This window comes from Alternaria burnsii, assembly GCF_013036055.1.
Source record: "Alternaria burnsii strain CBS107.38 chromosome Unknown 746, whole genome shotgun sequence".
NCBI classification, from domain to species: Eukaryota; Fungi; Ascomycota; class Dothideomycetes; order Pleosporales; family Pleosporaceae; genus Alternaria; species Alternaria burnsii.
The window spans coordinates 1217099-1235950 of record NW_024066109.1 but is presented as its reverse complement, the minus strand read 5'-3'; the positions used below and the strand labels follow the sequence as shown (position 1 = coordinate 1235950).

General features: G+C 50.7%; 3 protein-coding genes across 3 annotated transcripts; 2 read left to right on the top strand and 1 right to left on the bottom strand.

Annotated features, from left to right (window-relative positions):
• Positions 1-174: 174 nt before the first annotated feature.
• GT037_002971 (uncharacterized protein) lies at positions 175-4584 on the top strand (the record flags this gene model as incomplete). The annotated part of the gene is made up of 1 exon (XM_038928018.1): positions 175-4584. One exon carries the CDS (start codon positions 175-177, stop codon positions 4582-4584), a length of 4410 nt encoding a protein of 1469 aa, XP_038789296.1.
• A 4048-nt stretch (positions 4585-8632) lies between these two features.
• On the top strand, positions 8633-11983 carry GT037_002970 (plasma-membrane proton-e; the record flags this gene model as incomplete). The annotated part of the gene is made up of 3 exons (XM_038928017.1): positions 8633-8891; positions 9182-9325; positions 9375-11983. The coding sequence occupies 3 exons, from the start codon at positions 8633-8635 to the stop codon at positions 11981-11983; spliced, it is 3012 nt and encodes a 1003-aa protein (XP_038789295.1).
• A 4964-nt stretch (positions 11984-16947) lies between these two features.
• On the bottom strand, positions 16948-18597 carry GT037_002969 (mfs general substrate transporter; the record flags this gene model as incomplete). Its single annotated transcript, XM_038928016.1, has 4 exons — positions 16948-17225; positions 17278-17868; positions 17924-18179; positions 18235-18597. The coding sequence occupies 4 exons, from the start codon at positions 18595-18597 to the stop codon at positions 16948-16950; spliced, it is 1488 nt and encodes a 495-aa protein (XP_038789294.1).
• Positions 18598-18852: the final 255 nt, after the last annotated feature.

Below are 18852 nucleotides of genomic sequence, written 5' to 3'. Positions count from 1 at the left end.
CCTGGATAGTCGCAATTTGCTCGGATGTTCTTCTGTCTCTTTCCCAAGTACCAGATCCATAGATACTTTAGCACGAACCGTTCGCGACAAGACTACAAGCAGCCCTGTCTTCTAGTCCCACTTTATCACATATTCTTTGGCAAAACGTAAATACTATAAAGACACATGACAAGCATGGACGCCGCTATTATCATTCCTCCTGTAGCCGGACGAACCACCGACAAACGCTCACGTATGTCCTGGGCCAAGAGAACACTCCCCTTGAAGAATCCCACGTTCTTCAAGAAGGTCGGAGACAGTCAATTATGGCATGAAGAGGTGGAGGCCACTGCCGGGCAACTGCACCCCTCAGATCCTCGGTTCCCATGGGGCTTCGTCCGTAACCACACCGATACCTATCTTAAGAAGAAGGGCAAACTTAGTCAGGAAGATACAGATATAAGACTGACAGAACTGGTTCAAACACATCGGACAAGAGATATCGCTGTAGCTGCTGTAGCACATGCTATGACAACGCAAAGCCTCAGCCTGTTGCTACTTGCTGAAACGAATATCGTATATGGAAGTTACTGGGGTCTCGACACATGGCTACAGAGCTTGATAGCCGCGAATGAAGGCAACCCTGTCTCAACAACACGTTTAGAAGCACAATGGGCACGTATGCTTCTGCCTTATTCCACTTTCGGCGCCAGCGCAGCCGGCCGCTACCTGAAGGGCGTGACGCACGCCCTGAAAGAGTTCGAAACACGGAACATGCAAGGTGTCCTTGGTAACTTCGCGGCGATTCTACGCAGAGCCATAAAGGATTATGCAGCCCAACTGGAAGGTTTCCGATTAACATGTGACTGGGTCGCAGCTAAGCAAGCAGTAGACTGGATGAGAATACTGGACGTATCGTTGCCTCTAGATTCATCAGGCACGCTCAGCATAGAAATTATCTTCGATGAGCAATTTCCGGCCTGGAGGATGTGGGCTTCATGGAAACCAGACGTCGATCGCCTCACACGATATTCCAAGTTAAACAGCAGATGGACGTCGACTATCCTCGATCTGTTGGCGCTGGAAGGGCCTGATCTGGTTACTGGCGCCGAAAGGACATTACGCCATGGGTTGGTAGCGGACTATAGCGAGCAACGCCGATGGATACACTATCGTGGTCTGGTAATCGAAGTTCCTGAGCTTACAAGAGTATGCTTGGCCGCCGTCTTAGGAAGACTCCTGCGAGGCTTGGATTCAGTTTCTACCTCAATATCAGATGGTGAAAGCCTATTCAACCTCTTTCGATCTTTGACGATAGAACGAGCGATCACCAAGAGCGAGCTAGATCTTTTGGATGCATCCCTCGAGATCGGCCATAAATCCAAAGCCGATTACTTTACCGCTGTTCGTAGAATATGGTCTGAGAAAGAGCACGTTTGTGGAATGCATATCAGTTCCCTTCAACAGCTTCTTGTTGTTCTCGAGGAACCTGAAGCGACAACTTTCCGCGAACTTTTCCTCCACGATTGGTTCCTTCACGGCTTTGAGGAATGCTTCCGCAAATGCCAACTTGTCATACGAGAGCAGGTCACTACCCCTGCTTGGCTACGTCTACTACTCGAGCTACATGGATTTTGTACTGCCGTTAAAGCATCCACACACGTATTTCCGCAGCTGAGGCTTGAGTTCCAGACCAAGATGCGAGATTGGCCAAGTGACCAACGAATGACTTCGATCAAGGAAATCTATATCGCAGCTCAGAATTTGTGTTTAGATGAAGTGCAGACAAGGAGTGCATTCGTTTGGGTTGACCCTGACATCACCACTGGGTCCATCTTACCAAGATCCTATTCAGAAGACATCAAGGCGCGACACTCGATAGAAGTAATCATCGAGAAATACTGTCTCGACCACCTACTGAATATGGATGCGACTTGCAATACTGTTGATGGAGCGTTGCGCGATATCTTAGAGGTCTGGGAGAACACTGTGGAAGGAGTGAATGACAGTGACCGGCGCATGCTCGCAATCCTTGTTTCGAGAGATATTGGTCACTCTGTAGTACACCGCTGCGAGTGCATTTTTGAGCTTGCCGTAGATCTCGGTCTAGGTCAACAATCTACGTTTGTTGAGGACATGTTACGTATCGTTAAAGTGGCGGAGAATGATTCGCGGCAAGCCATCATTGCCTTCACGAACATTCTGGCCATCCGAAAAGGCTGCACGCAGTGTTGGAGATCTCTCTTGTACAGATGGCTGGATCAAGACGATAAGCTCGAAGCAAGGAACGGAACTGCCCTCGTTGATTACTTGGCCCAAACGATGAACACTAGAACTTGGCTCTCGTTCATGCGATCGCTCGAGACACTCTTCAAGGATCTAGTCTTCTACGACACCGAAGAGCATACATTACCATCTTTATTGGACCCTCAGCTTCTTTCCTGGGTATCGAAGGTGAACAAGTTTAGTCGTACTTTGATGATTCTTGAAGACTTGGGTGGCGATTCCATCGCAGTACGCTCAATTCTTTCCTCAAGCAAAGAACCACAGAGAACAGAGAATCTCGCTATACTCTCATATCTTCAAAGAGCTGAAGGTAGTCTATCCGAGGCGATCATGCAGAGAATCGTTATATGGTTATCCGGCAAGAGATCGGACGTGCACGAAGTCAAAGAATGCTTGCACAAACTACTTGGCGCGGCTAACGACACCATACTAGCTTGTCAAGAAATTTTCGATGCGAAATTTGGCTTCTTAGATATACCCGGCCTTCCCACCCACGAACAAGCCGGTCTCAACAGGATTGTTGGGAGAGACTACGTCTTCTATGAGGGCACATGCAAACTATACAAGACCACTCTAGAAGGCGACTCGTCGACCCCCAGGAACATCGAACCACGTACACAACACGTTGTTTCCAGAAGAAGATACGACACTCCATTAGCAGTGGCTGAGGTCATGGTTGCTGGCTGGATCCAAGACGACGGCGTGAAACCGGAGATGAAGACTGTCATTGACTGCTTCGCTCGGTTGCTCAATTTGGAGGTATACAGTAATGCAATACCTGAAACGGAGCTTCTCAAAGCAACAGAATTCTGGGAGGGCATTGAAGCAGAAATTACGCGAGAAGCCGATCGCCTCGAGGGTCTGAAGCGAGCACTCAAAATGAAAGACCCTGTGGGTACCGCCCTGTTACTTGAGGAGTATGACGTGCCCGACACTAGCTTCCTTGAAGAGGAAATACTGGAACTCCCTGCTGGTATTGTTGATCTAGTCGAGCTGATAGACGATGACGAGGTCGAGATGAGCTTCTCGCTCGCTTCGTACACTGAGCTACAACGAAGCGCCATGGGCGTTCCAGGCGCAGCAAATAACTTACTCGTACGGTTATATCTCAACCGTTATGGGAACACGCCGCCAAGATTCTGTACACATTACGACAGCGACACTGATCTTGAGACTATGCAACATATCCCATGGATTTGCTATGAGTCGTCTATAGTGCCACACGAGCATGTATGCTTTTCACCGCAAAGTGTTTTCATATGGCAGCTTAACAGACTCATTCTGAAGCACATTATCAGCCGGGATGTAACGATAGCAGGATTCTATTCCACCGTTTCATGTGCCATCAGAGAGATGGGCCGCCTGTGTGTCTGCTGTGGAGCAGATCAAAAAGCGAAGAAGGCGCAATTACGAAGATCGACGCCTTGCAGCCTCGTCGCATGTGCGCAGCTATGGTACGACGACATTATATACGAAGCTGCAAATAGTACGTTCGCTGATCACCAGCATAATAGGTATTCCCTCCCACTAGAGATCCGCATACCAGAAATTCGGACGGACATCTTCACTGTCGACATGCTCTTGTCCTCCGTGTACAATGCAGCTTGTACCGACTCCCTAAAATTCCTCCCAGACTGCCCTATCCGTACAGCCAGCTCCATCAAAGCAATCCTCAACTCACTCCCAAAGCTCTCTGTGATCCGTGACGCAGTCCACATCTCCAGGGTCCTTGAACAGTACCACGCCGACGCCGAAAAGCTCATTTCATGGGCCTGTACGCAGTTTCGAGGCTATATAGCTACAGCGAGTGGGTTGTGTAAGATTAAAAACTTACCAATAGGTACCCATCAATTTGTGCTCGCGAATGCGAGTCCAAAGCTCGAAACAACATACTTGTCCCGCCTACCGAAACCCTCTTCGGAAACTACAGTACTCTTCCATGGCACATCACTCGACCGCCTCCCGGCAATCCTTACCCAAGGCCTCGTCGTTTGCTCTGGCACATCTTTAGAACGCACCGGCGCCGTATACGGAAAAGGCATCTATCTGGCGGAAGACCCTGCGACTTCATTCAGTTACTCGACTATCAACTCGAGCTGGCGTAACAGTGCGCTTTCCAATATGCGACTTATGCTTGGATGCGAGGTCGTTGGCAAGGGGAGGAGCGTGAGTCGTGGGATTCATGCATTGGAAGATGGACGTGATGTTATGGTGAGGTATATTTTCCTGTTTCCACGTAATTCTGTAGCACCTGTGGCGAATCATATCGTTACTGCTATGGGGAGTGCAATGGCGGCATTGAGGACGGGCGTTGTGTAGAATGGTGGATGCGAAAGCGGGACAGACTACATGAAGGCCTGTCAGTTGGACCTGTCTTATAACACAATGTGCTTCAAAAATGAGCGCGAAATGATCTCCTGGCTTTATTCATGCACCCATGTAGATTTCATAGTATTCTAAAGTAGGATGGTGCTGCGCCGAATTTTCGTTCTAGTTGCTGGTGCGTACTAAAGTGTGGGATTAGCGAAGTGGACGAACGATACTATCTCGACACTAACACCAGCTCTCCACTTTGACCGGCAGAAACAAGATACTAATTTCTGAGCGGTTCATTACACAAAAACTAGTATTTGAGTTGGCTCTTTCGCATTTTGGAAGTTTTCGGGGTCCATACTCCAGAGAGGCGAATGTGGGGCGGGTCACGCGATGCAAGGCATCGCACAGCACGGAACCATAGGCCATCAAAGGCTAACAGAAGAGCAATGTTACATCAGTTTACTCTAAAATATAAAGCTTTATTACATTGATATTCCGCGAAACGATATACATTCAGATCTCACACTTGGCAGACACAACGGACAAGGAGACGTAGTACTTGCTGATCAGCTGTATATGAGCATCCCCCAGACTTATTGATACAGAGACATATGAATACAACATAGTGTTTGCCAACGTACTCCTTTCTTGGCTTGGCATAGGTGCCAATGTCTTGCGCATCGAACCGTTTCTTTTCATCATAGACGATAGTGAGCAAGTATCGACCAATTACAGATGAAGGTCGTCCCCAATAAATGTGCAAGAGCGATCAGGTACCACAAAGTAACACATGGTGCAGTGCAATTAAGAAAAGTAACAAGGCGAGGTGGCCAAGATTATGCACAGACAGGAGAATACATGTTGTGTGGTACACGGTCTCCCCCGAGACTGTTGTCGACACAGAGACACTTGGCAGCGGAGGACAACTACACGTAATCTGCTGACATACTGTTCAGCGAGGAGAAGCAACGCGTGTACTACCGAATGCTTGGCATGTCATCCCCACGGAGGTGGACTGTCTCATTTCTGGGGTAACTGCATTGCTGATGAGGATCATTCAGTGGGTAATCCATGTTCGTTCTACGACGACGATGATATGGCACTGAAGCGATGTCATCTAAAAACTATATCCAAACGGAACTGTCGTACGGCAATATGATGCACAACGACTGTTGTCTCAGGAAGGTCGTATGGTCTCGTGAAAGTCAAGGGTTGAAAGTCCATGGCTCGGATAGTCCCGCGAGGGCAGCCAAGGGCATGTCAGAAATCCCGCACTCAAGTGCAACGCTTGGAGAGGCTGGGCATAGTAGTCCTAAAGTAAAATGCGGCTGGTGAGCGATAATGATCCGGACACAGACTGCAGAACTAAGTGCCCAGGCGGAGAAGGAGGAATCGCGCACAGCGGACACATTTGATCGTCAGATGGAGTTGGGTGTGCTCAACGCCAAGGGCGATCTACACAGATCCGTCTGGCGCAAAATTGATCTGCTGCTTGGCGGGCCATCAAAAACCATTCTGAGGTGCAACGATAATTAGATTATTCGGGTGCTTGCCCAGGCGGCAGAATGTGTTGTTGTTTCGCGGCACTGATACGTAGGCTTTTGATGTGGGACACAAGAGCCGGTCAAGGAAACTTTCTCCACCAAGCGACCGATGCGCTGGAGCCAAAACGACACTTGAATTCGTCGCGCATGAAGGTATGGCAGAGCTGGCGCCAATCTAGGGATAGTTCCTGGGCAGCAATATGGACAGCAGCCGACGGAAGGCGTATGCTCTTCAATTGGTCATTGAAAAGCACAAAGTGCGCTTGGTTGAGCAAACGGGTGCGTTCGGCGTCTGCAACAGCGTCTGGCTGGAAGAAGACTTGAGTGAGGCGGCTCGTCAAGTCGGCTGTCCCTGCATACGTCTGGTGCAAGGATGGCGTGTCGCGAGCAGTTGCCGGTGAAGATAGTTTCAGAACAAGCCGGGCCTTAGTGTTTGCGGGAGCAAAAGACGAGGGCTGGAAGCGAAACGATGGTAGCTGCACATTCGCGGCCTGATATTGGGGGGTTGAAGGTTGAGTATCACCACGGAGATCAGGAGGGCTGGCATCGTGAGTGAAAGTTTCCCGAGCAGTGGCAGGTGAAACGCGGCTTACAGCAAGGTCCTTAGTGTCTGTCCCGCAAAGCGTAGGCTGCAGGTACGCGAGACGTATCGTGCGAAGACATCTTCCGTCACATGAGCCAGAAAGGGACACGTCTGGCGCAGCACAAACCAGGCGAAACAATGATCGTCTAAATACATGATAATAATGTGCCATATCTCGACAGGTAAGACGTCGGGCGACATGGAAACAGCATGGCGCCGCACAGCGCGTGACGGTGGCGGACCGACACCGGTGGGGGTTCGCGACTCAGGGCTGCTCGGGGCAGACATGGAGAGGTTGGTGTCGGCAGCGACGGTGTGTGATATTTTGTGGGTGCGATGATTATTCCCGCACTCGTTCTGGAGGCAAATGCGGTGAGGCTCACTGGTGTACCGGCGAAGCATCGGCAGTCGTGCAGCCAGCCACGGTAGGCGAGAGGCAGCGAGCCACACCCACAGGGAATGAGGTCACGTGGCACACCGTCGCGGCTTCCTCGTTGGGAAGGCCTTCCACGGTCTGGCTATGGGGCATAATCGCGCATGCGCCTCACCAATGGCCAAGCCAATCCATGGATGCAGCATCGAGGCTGGCCAGGTCCAGCCAACCAGCAGACCCTGCGCAACCGTCAAACTGTGGCATCGCAACGGCGCGGTTTGGACGTGTGGACTCGCAGTTTGTGTTACCACAACATGGACGGTAATTGGGAGGCGTTGGCCAGGCGACGCAGGGCGAGCAGGGCCTCTGATTCGGCCGATATGGGACATGTAATGAATTGCTAAGGCTGGTTTGAGGCAGGCCCCGACGCGCCCCTTAGCCGCGAGGGCCGTGCTCAATCATGGAGTGCGGTGCTTTGTGCAGAAGCGTCGGCGGCCGATACGCGGGGGGCAGAAAACAATTGCTTCATCTGGGCATGCTGGTCGCGCGTATTGCATGGGGGGGAGTCGGATATTATGGCGCGACGGATGCAGTTGAGGCTGACGGGATAAGTGGCATATCTTGGTTCGTGGGTCTGGAAGGCCGCTAGAAGAAAATTGTGCAAATGCAAAAGTCGCGCAGGCGTGGGGAGCAGCAGCGCTGGATACGCGGCTCTCTCGTACGGGGCGAAAAATGCCTCGCATGCGGGCTGGGTGGCTCGCGGTGGCGCCAAGCATTCAAGCTTTCCTATGTGTGAGGGCAGAAGCTTGGTGCGGCCAGAGTGAGCAAGGTGCGTGGAGGAGCTGTTTGCCGGACGCTCTTGCCAAAACGTCATGGGAGCTGATCCCTGCAGCGCTGCACGCTTGTCGCGGACTGTCGCGCTATCTCCAGCTTAATCTCTGCTGCCGCTGCTGAGTGGAGTAGAGCAAGAGTCGCGAACATGCGCCGAGGGAAAGGCAATCACAGCGTCTGGCACACTGGCACCGAGTCTGCCCTCGCAACTGCGCGCAGCCGGCACTCTCAATCGCCCTGCACAATGCACGGGATGGTAGTCAACGGCAGTCAGCCCTCCGTCATCAGCGCATCACCCTCGGCCGGTGAATGCGACGGCCAATCTCTGCTCGCAGTCGCGCGCCGATGATGTAGCGTATCCCGCACGGGCCGCATCTCTGCAAATTCACCCCCGGGACTCTCGGCTCGAGCTAATCCCCATCCATGGTTAGCTTTATGACAATCATAAATCCCTCATAGCGGCCAAAGGTCGGTCCTTGCTGAGTTTTTCCCTGGGTTGATACGTGGGTGAGTTCCTGCCGCGCTACTTAACCAGAGCCTCTCCCGCTCCCATTACATTTTCTTCACAGAGAAGGCCCTGCTTGCAGTTACCCATTTGCACAGCACATTCGACCTGACACTCAACCTCATCGTCAAGTCGCCTCGGAAAAGCCTTCTCTGTGCCTAGAGTTACCGGATATAATAATACATACGAGCAACAGCATTCCCTAATTCGACAAGATGGCGCCCAACGACGATGTTGAGCGCCCACGCGCGTCCAGCGCCGCTGAGCGGCAAAAGTCCATCGTCTCCATGACCGAGTTCGAGGGCATGGACGAATACACCGCGCTCCAGAAGTACATCCTCTTCTACCGCGACACCCGAACCAACCCTCACGCCGAGCAAACCACCAAGAAGAAGGCCTGGTGGCAGTTCTGGAAGTCTGGCTCAGCTACCGCTGCCACTCCCATCCAGGACGCCGGTGCCGTCCCCGACGACTGTAAGTTTTACCATCCTGCTCCATCTCACTCGACTGCATGCACCTGCATCGCACACCACAGCTGTTTGCGGCAGCGCTCAACCTGCCTCGCCAATTCATCCTTTGTTGAGCTTTGCCTCGACATTTGGTGACTGGCATGGTCCGCGCTCAAGCTGCTCCCTGCTAGCGACGCGATAGCGGCAGAAGTGGTGGAGCCAATCATGCAACCCGGCTCCACCAAACTACCCGCTTCTGCAGCATCCGAGATGAGGAACACCATCGAGAGGAATTTTGTTAACATGGAACTGCAGACCTCAACACTGAGCTCCGAACTGGTCTCACCTCGTCCGACGTTGAGCAGCGTCGCAAGCGCTATGGTTACAACGAAATCTCTTCTGAGAAGACCAACCTTCTCAAGCAGTTCATCGGTTACTTCACTGGTCCCATTCTCTACGGTAAGCATCCCTGCACAATCTTGTTTAGCGCAAAACTAACGTAGCATAGTCATGGAGCTCGCTGCTCTTCTCGCCGCTGGTCTTCAGGATTGGGTCGATTTCGGTGTCATCTGCGGTATCCTGTTGCTCAACGCCATCGTCGGTTGGTACCAGGAGAAGCAGGCTGCCGATGTCGTCGCTTCGCTCAAGGGTGATATCGCCATGAAGGCCACCGTCGTTCGTGACAACCAGCAACAGACCATTCTCGCACGTGAGCTTGTTCCCGGTGACATCGTCGTTATTGAGGAGGGTCAATCCGTCCCCGGTGACGCCCGTCTTATCTGCGGCTACGACCACCCTGAGGACTTCGACTTGTACATGAAGCTCAAGGCTGAGGACAAGTTCCACGACGCTGACCCCGAGGACGAGAAGGATGACGAAGTCGATGAGGAGAAGTTCGACGAGGAGAACCCCATCACTCAGGGCCACCCTCTCGTTGCTTGCGATCAATCGTCCATCACCGGAGAGTCTCTCGCTGTCGACAAGTACATGGGAGAGGTCGCCTACTACACCACTGGTTGCAAGCGCGGCAAGGCCTACGGTATCGTCATCACCACTGCTAAGCACTCTTTCGTCGGTCGCACCGCTACCCTCGTCCAGGGCGCTCAGGACCAGGGTCACTTCAAGGCTATCATGAACTCCATCGGAACGGCGCTTCTCGTCCTCGTCATGTTCTTCATCCTGCTCGCCTGGATTGGTGGTTTCTTCCGTCACATTCCTATTGCCACTGCCCGCGAGGGAACTGACAAGTCCGTCACTCTTCTCCACTACGCTCTCATCATGTTCATCGTCGGTGTCCCCGTCGGTCTTCCCGTCGTCACCACCACCACCCTCGCTGTCGGTGCTGCCTACCTCGCTGAGCAGAAGGCTATCGTCCAGAAGCTCACTGCTATTGAGTCGCTTGCTGGTGTCGATGTTCTCTGCTCTGACAAGACTGGTACGCTCACTGCCAACCAGCTCTCTCTCCGTGAGCCCTATGTCGCTGAGGGCCAGGACGTCAACTGGATGATGGCTGTCGCTGCTCTTGCCTCCTCCCACAACCTGAAGTCGCTCGACCCCATTGACAAGGTTACCATTCTTACCATCCGTCGCTACCCCAAGGCTCGTGAGATTCTCAACATGGGCTGGAAGACTGAGAAGTTCACTCCCTTCGACCCCGTCTCCAAGCGTATCACCGCTGTCTGCCACATGGGTGGTGACAAGTACGTCTGCGCCAAGGGTGCCCCCAAGGCCATTGTCAACCTTGCCAACTGTGACGAGGTCACCGCTACCCTCTACAAAGAGAAGGCCGCCGAGTTCGCTCGTCGTGGTTTCCGATCTCTCGGTGTCGCTTACCAGAAGAACGACGGTGACTGGATTCTTCTCGGTCTCTTGTCCATGTTCGACCCCCCTCGTGAGGATACCGCTCAGACCATCATTGAGGCCCAGCAGCTCGGTGTCCCCGTCAAGATGTTGACTGGTGACGCTATTGCCATCGCTAAGGAGACTTGCAAGATGCTTGCTCTCGGTACCAAGGTCTACAACTCTTCCAAGCTCATCGGCGGTGGTCTCACTGGTACTACCCAGCACGACCTCGTCGAGCGCGCTGACGGTTTCGCTGAAGTCTTCCCTGAGCACAAGTACCAGGTCGTCGAGATGCTTCAACAGCGTGGTCACTTGACTGCCATGACTGGTGACGGTGTCAACGATGCTCCTTCCCTGAAGAAGTCCGACTGTGGTATTGCTGTCGAGGGTTCCACTGAGGCTGCTCAGGCTGCCGCTGATATCGTCTTCCTTGCCCCTGGTCTGTCCACCATCGTCTTGGCCATTAAGACTTCTCGCCAGATTTTCCAGCGTATGAAGGCTTACATCCAGTACCGTATCGCTCTCTGTCTCCACTTGGAAGTCTACCTTGTCACCTCCATGATCATCCTCAACGAGACTATTCGCGCTGAGCTCATCGTCTTCCTTGCTCTCTTCGCTGATTTGGCCACCGTCGCTGTCGCTTACGACAACGCCCACTCTGAGCAACGTCCCGTCGAATGGCAACTCCCCAAGATCTGGTTCATCTCCGTCATCCTTGGTCTCCTCCTCGCTCTCGGTACCTGGATCGTCCGTGGTACTCTCTTCATCCCCAGCGGAGGTATCATCCAGAACTTCGGTGCTATCCAGCCTATTCTGTTCCTCGAGGTTGCTCTTACTGAGAACTGGCTCATCTTCGTCACTCGTGGTGGCAAGACTTTCCCCTCATTCCAGCTCATCATCGCCATTCTTGGTGTCGACGCTCTCGCGACCATCTTCACCCTCTTCGGCTGGATGTCTGGTGCTCCTTACCAAACCAACCCCCCTACCATCAACAGCAGGTTCCGTGACGACGGATGGGTCGACATTGTCACCGTTGTCGTTGTCTGGGCTTACTCCATTGGTGTCACCATCATCATTGCTATCGTCTACTACCTACTTAACCGCATCGCATGGCTCGACACTCTCGGCCGCAAGGACCGCAGCCGCAAGAACCCTGCTATTGAGAACATGATTGCTGCCCTCAGCAAGCTGTCTCTCGAGCACGGCAAGGACAAGCACGGCACAACCCGCTACGTCCTTGCTCCCCGCGCTGTTGAGGAGGAGGATGATGAGTAAATTAGGGTCGTCGTCCAGTTATGACGCGATGTGTATTTGGATATTTGTACGGGATTGATGAGCCCACCTGAAAGCAAGGTTAATTTTTCATCACGTCTTGCTAGTCTTCTCATGTATACCAAGAAGCATAATTTCATTGTCTCAATTAATACCCCAATCGAAAATATTGCTGTGAACATGTCCTTGCTGCTTCAAAAAACTATGTCTCAATTAACTCACATCTACACATCGCATTCTACTTGTCTAGACTTGAAGAATGAACTATAATAGTTCCACTAATCGTCTGTTGTTCAAACTTTGGAGTTGCTATTCCACAGAACCCTAGCACATCGGAAAGATTCACGGCCTTGCCAACATTTGCCGCTAGTCACCCGTCACTCGCCTTCCTGGCTTATGTCCATCCACACAACATTGATAAGAAAGATACCTGGGCACATAGCATGCAAGCCACCTACGACCTCCGTGGAGCAATCACAAGGGCATGCGGGGTTGTTTGTGGTAGCTGCTGTACTCGCGACCAAGCGGGGTAAAGACAGCTGCACGCCATCGCGTCGTCCCTAATGCAACGGCTGGATAGGCTCATGCAAGCTATCGCCAAACATGACATACTTGTGCTGCGAGGTTGGCTGCGTAACGCTTAGTCGGATTAGGACATGTATGATGAAGTCAAGCGATCAAATCCATTGGCTTGCGCTAATTGGTACCCAGTACTGGCAGATGAAGATGTGCTCACTTCTCGTATCGTATTCCAATTGTGCTATGTAAAGATCACTACGGTGGCACCGAAAGACTAATTGCAAAGTCTGGCCATTGAGCGTATTCAGTATAACGTATTCGCATCCTGTCGTTATATTGGGTGGCCTTATAGCGTGCCGAGCCTCCGTGACGGTTGGCACTAAACCTTTAGTTATCCATCTCGTCGCATCGCGGCTGGGCGGTGACATGGAGTGTTGCACGCCGTGGGTCGTAGTGGTGATGATGCTGATGATCGCGTGGTGACGACGCTTGTCGCGTCTTCCTTCGCGTCTTGTCTTGTCTTGATGATTGCCCTGTCTGCTTGATACCAAGTGACGATGAAAGAATGCTTGCGTATTGCTTGTGTTGCCCTTGTTTTGCGACGAGCCAAGGCGCGGAGTGTTTCGCCTTTAGCGAACGGCAGTGACTACCTAGATCGAGTTTTCGTCGCGTATTGACACAAGTTTCAATAAAAGCGCCCGCACATCGTTCCCCCGACGCGAACACGGAACAAGTAAAACTCAAAACAATAATACCCGCGGCGCAAAGAGCGACTGTTCATCACCATGCATGACGTTTGATCGTCCTCCGGACGTTCACATACATCGCAAGCCGTGCGCTGACTCCTTTGGGACTTTTTAGCCGCAACCTTTTGCGTCGCAGGCGCAATGTCGATCCAACGGAGTGATGAACGAGCATGTGTCCGTGAGCGGCTGGGGTGTAGTCTGGGCAAGATAATCGCGTGTTTCTGGGGTCTGTGTTGTGTGATCATCCCGCCTTCGATGTCATCACGCCGATATGCTTGCTGCACGGGGGCTCAGATAAGCGATGGCTGGGGCTGGGCTGGGTATGCAAGCATCACAACTTGGTGCAAGCATGCGAGCTTAGGCAGCCTTATCGTAACTGCACGTGTTTCAGCTTCCGTGTGGGTTTAAGACGTCATGAGATTATGTGGTGTTGTTGTCGGCGCGGTTGGATAACGCCGAGACGGGCCGTTAGAGATGTTACTTTGCTTCTTGGGGATGACGTGGACGGTTGCAGTGGTGTTGTACATCTTTGTAGTTTAGAGATTTACGCAGGTCTTGGTAACTTCGATGCAGCAAGGTAGGTATATGAGTGATGTGGACTAACGCGTCTTCCTTTACGCGATACAATGACTACTAATTGCGATCATTACACCTCGGTTTTTCCACGTGATGATTTGCTAGAGACGCGGATCCTGAAGGTATATACCAACCAGTATCTCTCAAGTTGTTGCTATCGGACTCAGTAAAGGCTTCGAGAATACATATTATGCGACTCTATGTCCATGTATCTAGAAATGTAAGAGCTGTCTGTCCGGCTAATAGCTTCTCAAATGTGATGCCGAAATCCTTCGTTCGCTTTCAAGTACCTAGGTAACATCAGTTTCGATTCCAAGATCCTGCTTCTTTCAACAACCCCAAATTTCAATTTTCCATGACGTACCCTACGAATCCTGTGAGCCCGCAGGCCGAAAGCAAACGTCCGGCCACTTTGTTCGTAGTGTGGTACGAGACGTTGTAGTTGTTGAAGTACACTTGACTCAGTATCAGAAGAGCAATAATAACTGTGAAGAGTCAAGATACCTCTCTATGTTCATTCTCATTAACGAGTTATGTTTGGTTATCGAAAGCGCTTCATACATTCCTGTAGCTATTGTGCCCACCGACCACAACTCGAACCGATGCGATGGAGACAACAGCTAAATGACTATTGTAGAGTAGACACCGCGGACCAATGGATCTGTGGTCAGGAGTGACTCGAACATACTGGCTGGATATGCACGCAACATGTGCGCAAGACGACCGTCTTCTACCATCATTCCGACAAACAGAGACAACGTATCCTGGTTAGAGGCACGCTCTCAAGAGGTTGTTCCATCGAGTGTCACTGGTGCCCGGCCAGGTATGGGTATGACACGAGGTTCTGATTTGTACGGCTTCTCCGAGGTTCGTTTGTTGGACAGTCACTTGGGTTTGTCCAAGACACACTCCCAGGAAGGTCGAACGCAGATGCTTGCTTCTGCATCATACCGTGCCTGAATCTCGATACTCTCTCGAACTGTAATCCTTACACTCAGTCCATTTTTCGTCATCGTTCCTCGTGTTCAGAGGCTAAGGTATAACACGGAAGATGATTTCATAGTTGGCTTATCTTTGTTGATCAAGAATTACCTTAACCCTACTAGAGGAGGATTTCAAGTGGAAATGTTGAGATAAAAGGTTTCTCATCTCCATTAGCTTAGCAAGTCGTTTAAAATCTCGATTCACTGCGTTTGGGCTCTGAAGCGCCTGTGAGCTCTGGGTTTATAGCAGTTATGCAAGCGTGTTTTATCGAAATGGGTTCCTGGATGGATACAGTACTTGTCACTTCGTGAGAACGAAAATATTCTGGCAGATCTTTCTACAAGCGACAAAGGCATGTAGCATGATACGCAGGCCTACCTTGCTGATAACAAGCACAAACAGGAACGTATCGAGGACTTCTCCCGACTTTGATACACTGACCTCAGAAGACTAGTAGCCTAATATGGAGCCCTCGGTTGTCGAAAGAGAATGGTGCAACAACCCTCACTAGTCAGTGATATCTGATTGTATCTTTGAGAGTATTTAGGGTGACCAGCAAGGAGGTGCACGCCCGAAAACATCCAAAGTTTGTCATTTGAAGGAAGCCACAAGGTGAGAAACGATTGGTCATGATTGCTTCTGAGGTACCCTTCTTGCAATATACCGAACGCCTTGATGCCTCCTTTCCTATAGAGCAGTGACAAAATGATGTCCAGAAAATTTATGAGACAGTATGCAGTATTCTCTGCATTTGCCGCATTGTGGTTGGCTGCCCATGCTAGTCAATTGGCGAAGCTCTTCCCGCGAACGTAGATCAGCCTTTTTGCGCCACGCAAAAATCTCATGTCAACAATCATTCCAATTGAGACATTTTCTACCAAAGCCTCTAGAACGCCAGTTTCTTACCATGTAGAGTTCCAATACGTCGAGAATTTAGGCTCAATAACTTCTTGAACAGTCCAGCCTCGTGGGAACCACCAGGCACCTACAGATTGTTCAAGGTCTTGATCATCATCCATAACAGCTTAGTACAACATGGCTTCCTGTCGCCAGTAAAACATGGAGTTAACAGACTCTGACAGTTCGTCATTGCTGTACTATCAAAGTAGTGAGTATTGCACTAAACGTAGTCGGATTCATCGCGTTGGGCCTGTTTGCATAGAAGAAATATTTTCCACCGTTCAGCCTTATCAATGTCAGGCTGAGATGTAATCTTACTAAACATGATCTCCTTGGGCCCAGATGTGAGACAGAAAGCGTATGGTAGTTTGTGGGGTCCAACAAATCCCTCAAGCTATAGTGTAACAACGTTGACGAGTCCATAGTCGAGCAGTCAAGAGCGCGAGTAATGACTTGGACAGAGCTACGTTTGGCGAAATATAAGGTAGAGGCGACAGCGTCAAATGGCATAAGCTTGGCAGCTGTGCCTCTAAACCTAGTCGTGGAGGGTCAATATATGGGCAGATAAGGAAATCGATTAAAGTCGTTAGATAAGAGGTGAGGATTAGAGCTAATTGTAGTCCGTACCGACGATGACTGGGCTCATTCTCCCCCACGGCCCCTACGGAGTACCTCGTTTTCCATCCGATGTGCTCCACCAACATCACACCCTAAGATTAAGCTGACGTTGTGTATTGCACTATTTTGGTCCAAGATGCAGCACATACGTTTAGGATATAATAAACTTGGGGCATAATTCATCGAAAACTTACTTCTTTGTATTCTATGTTCGGCGACAAGGAGGCGAAGAAGCGCATAGGTACGACCGACTACCACAAGAGAAGCAACAACAAGACTTTAAATGACGGCGAAATTGTTTTCAATGGTCGTCGCTCTTCCATACAAGCAATTTGTTAGGGTTGACTTCCAGTTTGAGGTAGTAATGAGCGATCTAGGTATCGCAGGTGCAATAAATTATAGCCAGAGAAGTTCAATGAGGTACCAGTCGAGAGAGCGAGGGTATAGGGGAAGGACAAGTAGTGAATAGATAGATCAGCTAGTTAGATAGCAGAGACAGACTGGAGTCTGTGATGACCGGAAAGGAGAAACAGATACGACATGTAATCTTTTGCCCTTGACAATGTCAGCAGGTACGGCGGTGCAGATAGAAACTTCTTTAACCTTTTATACTAAACAGACGTATCAAGCACTACCGTTCGACTGCTTTGGCTTCACATCCCCTCTCGCCTTCGCAGGAAGCAGCTTCAGAAGTCCAAACAAGCCAAATGCCAAAATGACTTGGCAAAGCCAGAAAAGTTGACCACCAAATATACGATACTTGACGCCGATGGCATAGACACTAGTTGCGAGAGCCGGAGCCACGGACCGAATGCCGCTTTGAGCAGCAAGTGCGACAGCGTTAAGCGTCCCAAGAGTCTCGTGTGAGGGAGAAATGTCGTTAAGTGCGAGTTGAACACAAGCTGATGTATAAGTTAGTGGACGTAGCCCATCAGCATAGGAATAGATACTTACTAAATGCCATCGAAACCCCACTTGCGAGAACTATAACGGGCGGTCCGGTAGCCCAGAAAATGGCAGTATGCCCGTACCGAAGTAGAACATTGTACACCGGACCGACAACAAAGAGAACAGGCCAGGCTGATGCACAAAGCCAGAGCACACGACCGGTACCTATCCGCTTGTGCAGTAAAGGGAATGCAATAAGCAGCCAGGCTGCCTGAGAAGCTCCATTTAGTGCTGTACACGCAGCAATAAGCTCTGTTGTAAAGCCAAGACCGCCCATGCTAATAGGTGTGTACTGGGCAACTGGAAAGACAGCCGTGAAGGTGAATGCCATGAGCATCACGTAGTTATATACTACAAGTACTCGCATAACGCCAGGATATTTGATAAGCTCCCATGTAGACATGTTAGACTTTGCGGTCTTCTTCCTATCGCCGTGGATATTCAAAGTTTCCTTGACAAACAGCATGGTTGTAATCGCTGCAGAGAGGGCAATAACTGATACGACGATGTTGGGTAGTGAGTAAGGGTAATCATGCCAGAATTGCGTCTTGCCGAAGGTCGATGTGAATTTGTCCGCTGGGCTTTCGAGTGCACCACCTGTAGATTTGCGTTTAGTCTACCTTCAACTGCGAGTAGTTATATAGTTACGTACCAATCAGCGGGCCAACAAAAATCCCCATATTGCTAGCGAAAGCGAAGAAACTGAAGGCTCGTGCTTGCGTATGCTTGGTACTGTTCTCGGAGAGCATGGCTCGGACAGTGACGATTGTTCCGGCAAACACCCCACCCAGGCACCTGAATAGCGCCATCTGCCATAAGGTTCTGCTTAGACCAAAGAGAACCGTGGCGACAGTCAACCCCAACAATGAGATGACTAGCACGGGTTTTCTTCCATATCGATCAGAGGCCTGAAGACTATGTCAGCAATGATCCTTTACCCATAGCAAGACTAAGGTCACATACCTTTCCCCAGAGAATCATGACACACATCTGCGTGGCACTGAACAGACTTTCGATCAATCCCGAGTAAAACCCAACATCCTCTTTATCCACACCTCCTACCCTCTCAATCATGAAGTTGATGTAAGGAAAGATGGAGAAGAAGGAAATAGGCGCCGCGCAAACGGCATAACACAGAAGAAAGATCTGCGCCTTGGGTAGTGGTTTGTTCTTGTCGTTATCGTCATCTTCAAGATAATCTTGCTGCCCTGAAGGATCGACGGACTCATCTATGGGTGTGGGATCTACGTGGGTCAAGAGAGGCGTGGTCTCATCGTTCGATTGAGCGGATGGGAAGGCATCGACATTGGTAGATGATGTAGGCATTGCGAAGACTGATGCCAAGTAGAGGTGGGTTTAGATGCAACAGTTCCGTAATTGATTGGAGTTCGGATAAAATCGTGTCGATAGATTCAGCGGCCCGACGTAGAAGACAAAAGGCATAGGAGCAAGGCGGCGGTACGACGTAACGGAGCAAAGCCTACACGGATACCTGAGTCGTATTATGACATGCCATACGTGAGATTGTAGGTTGCAGGTAAGCATTTTGTAGAGGAGCGCGTCGCTTGTTGCCTTTCCGAT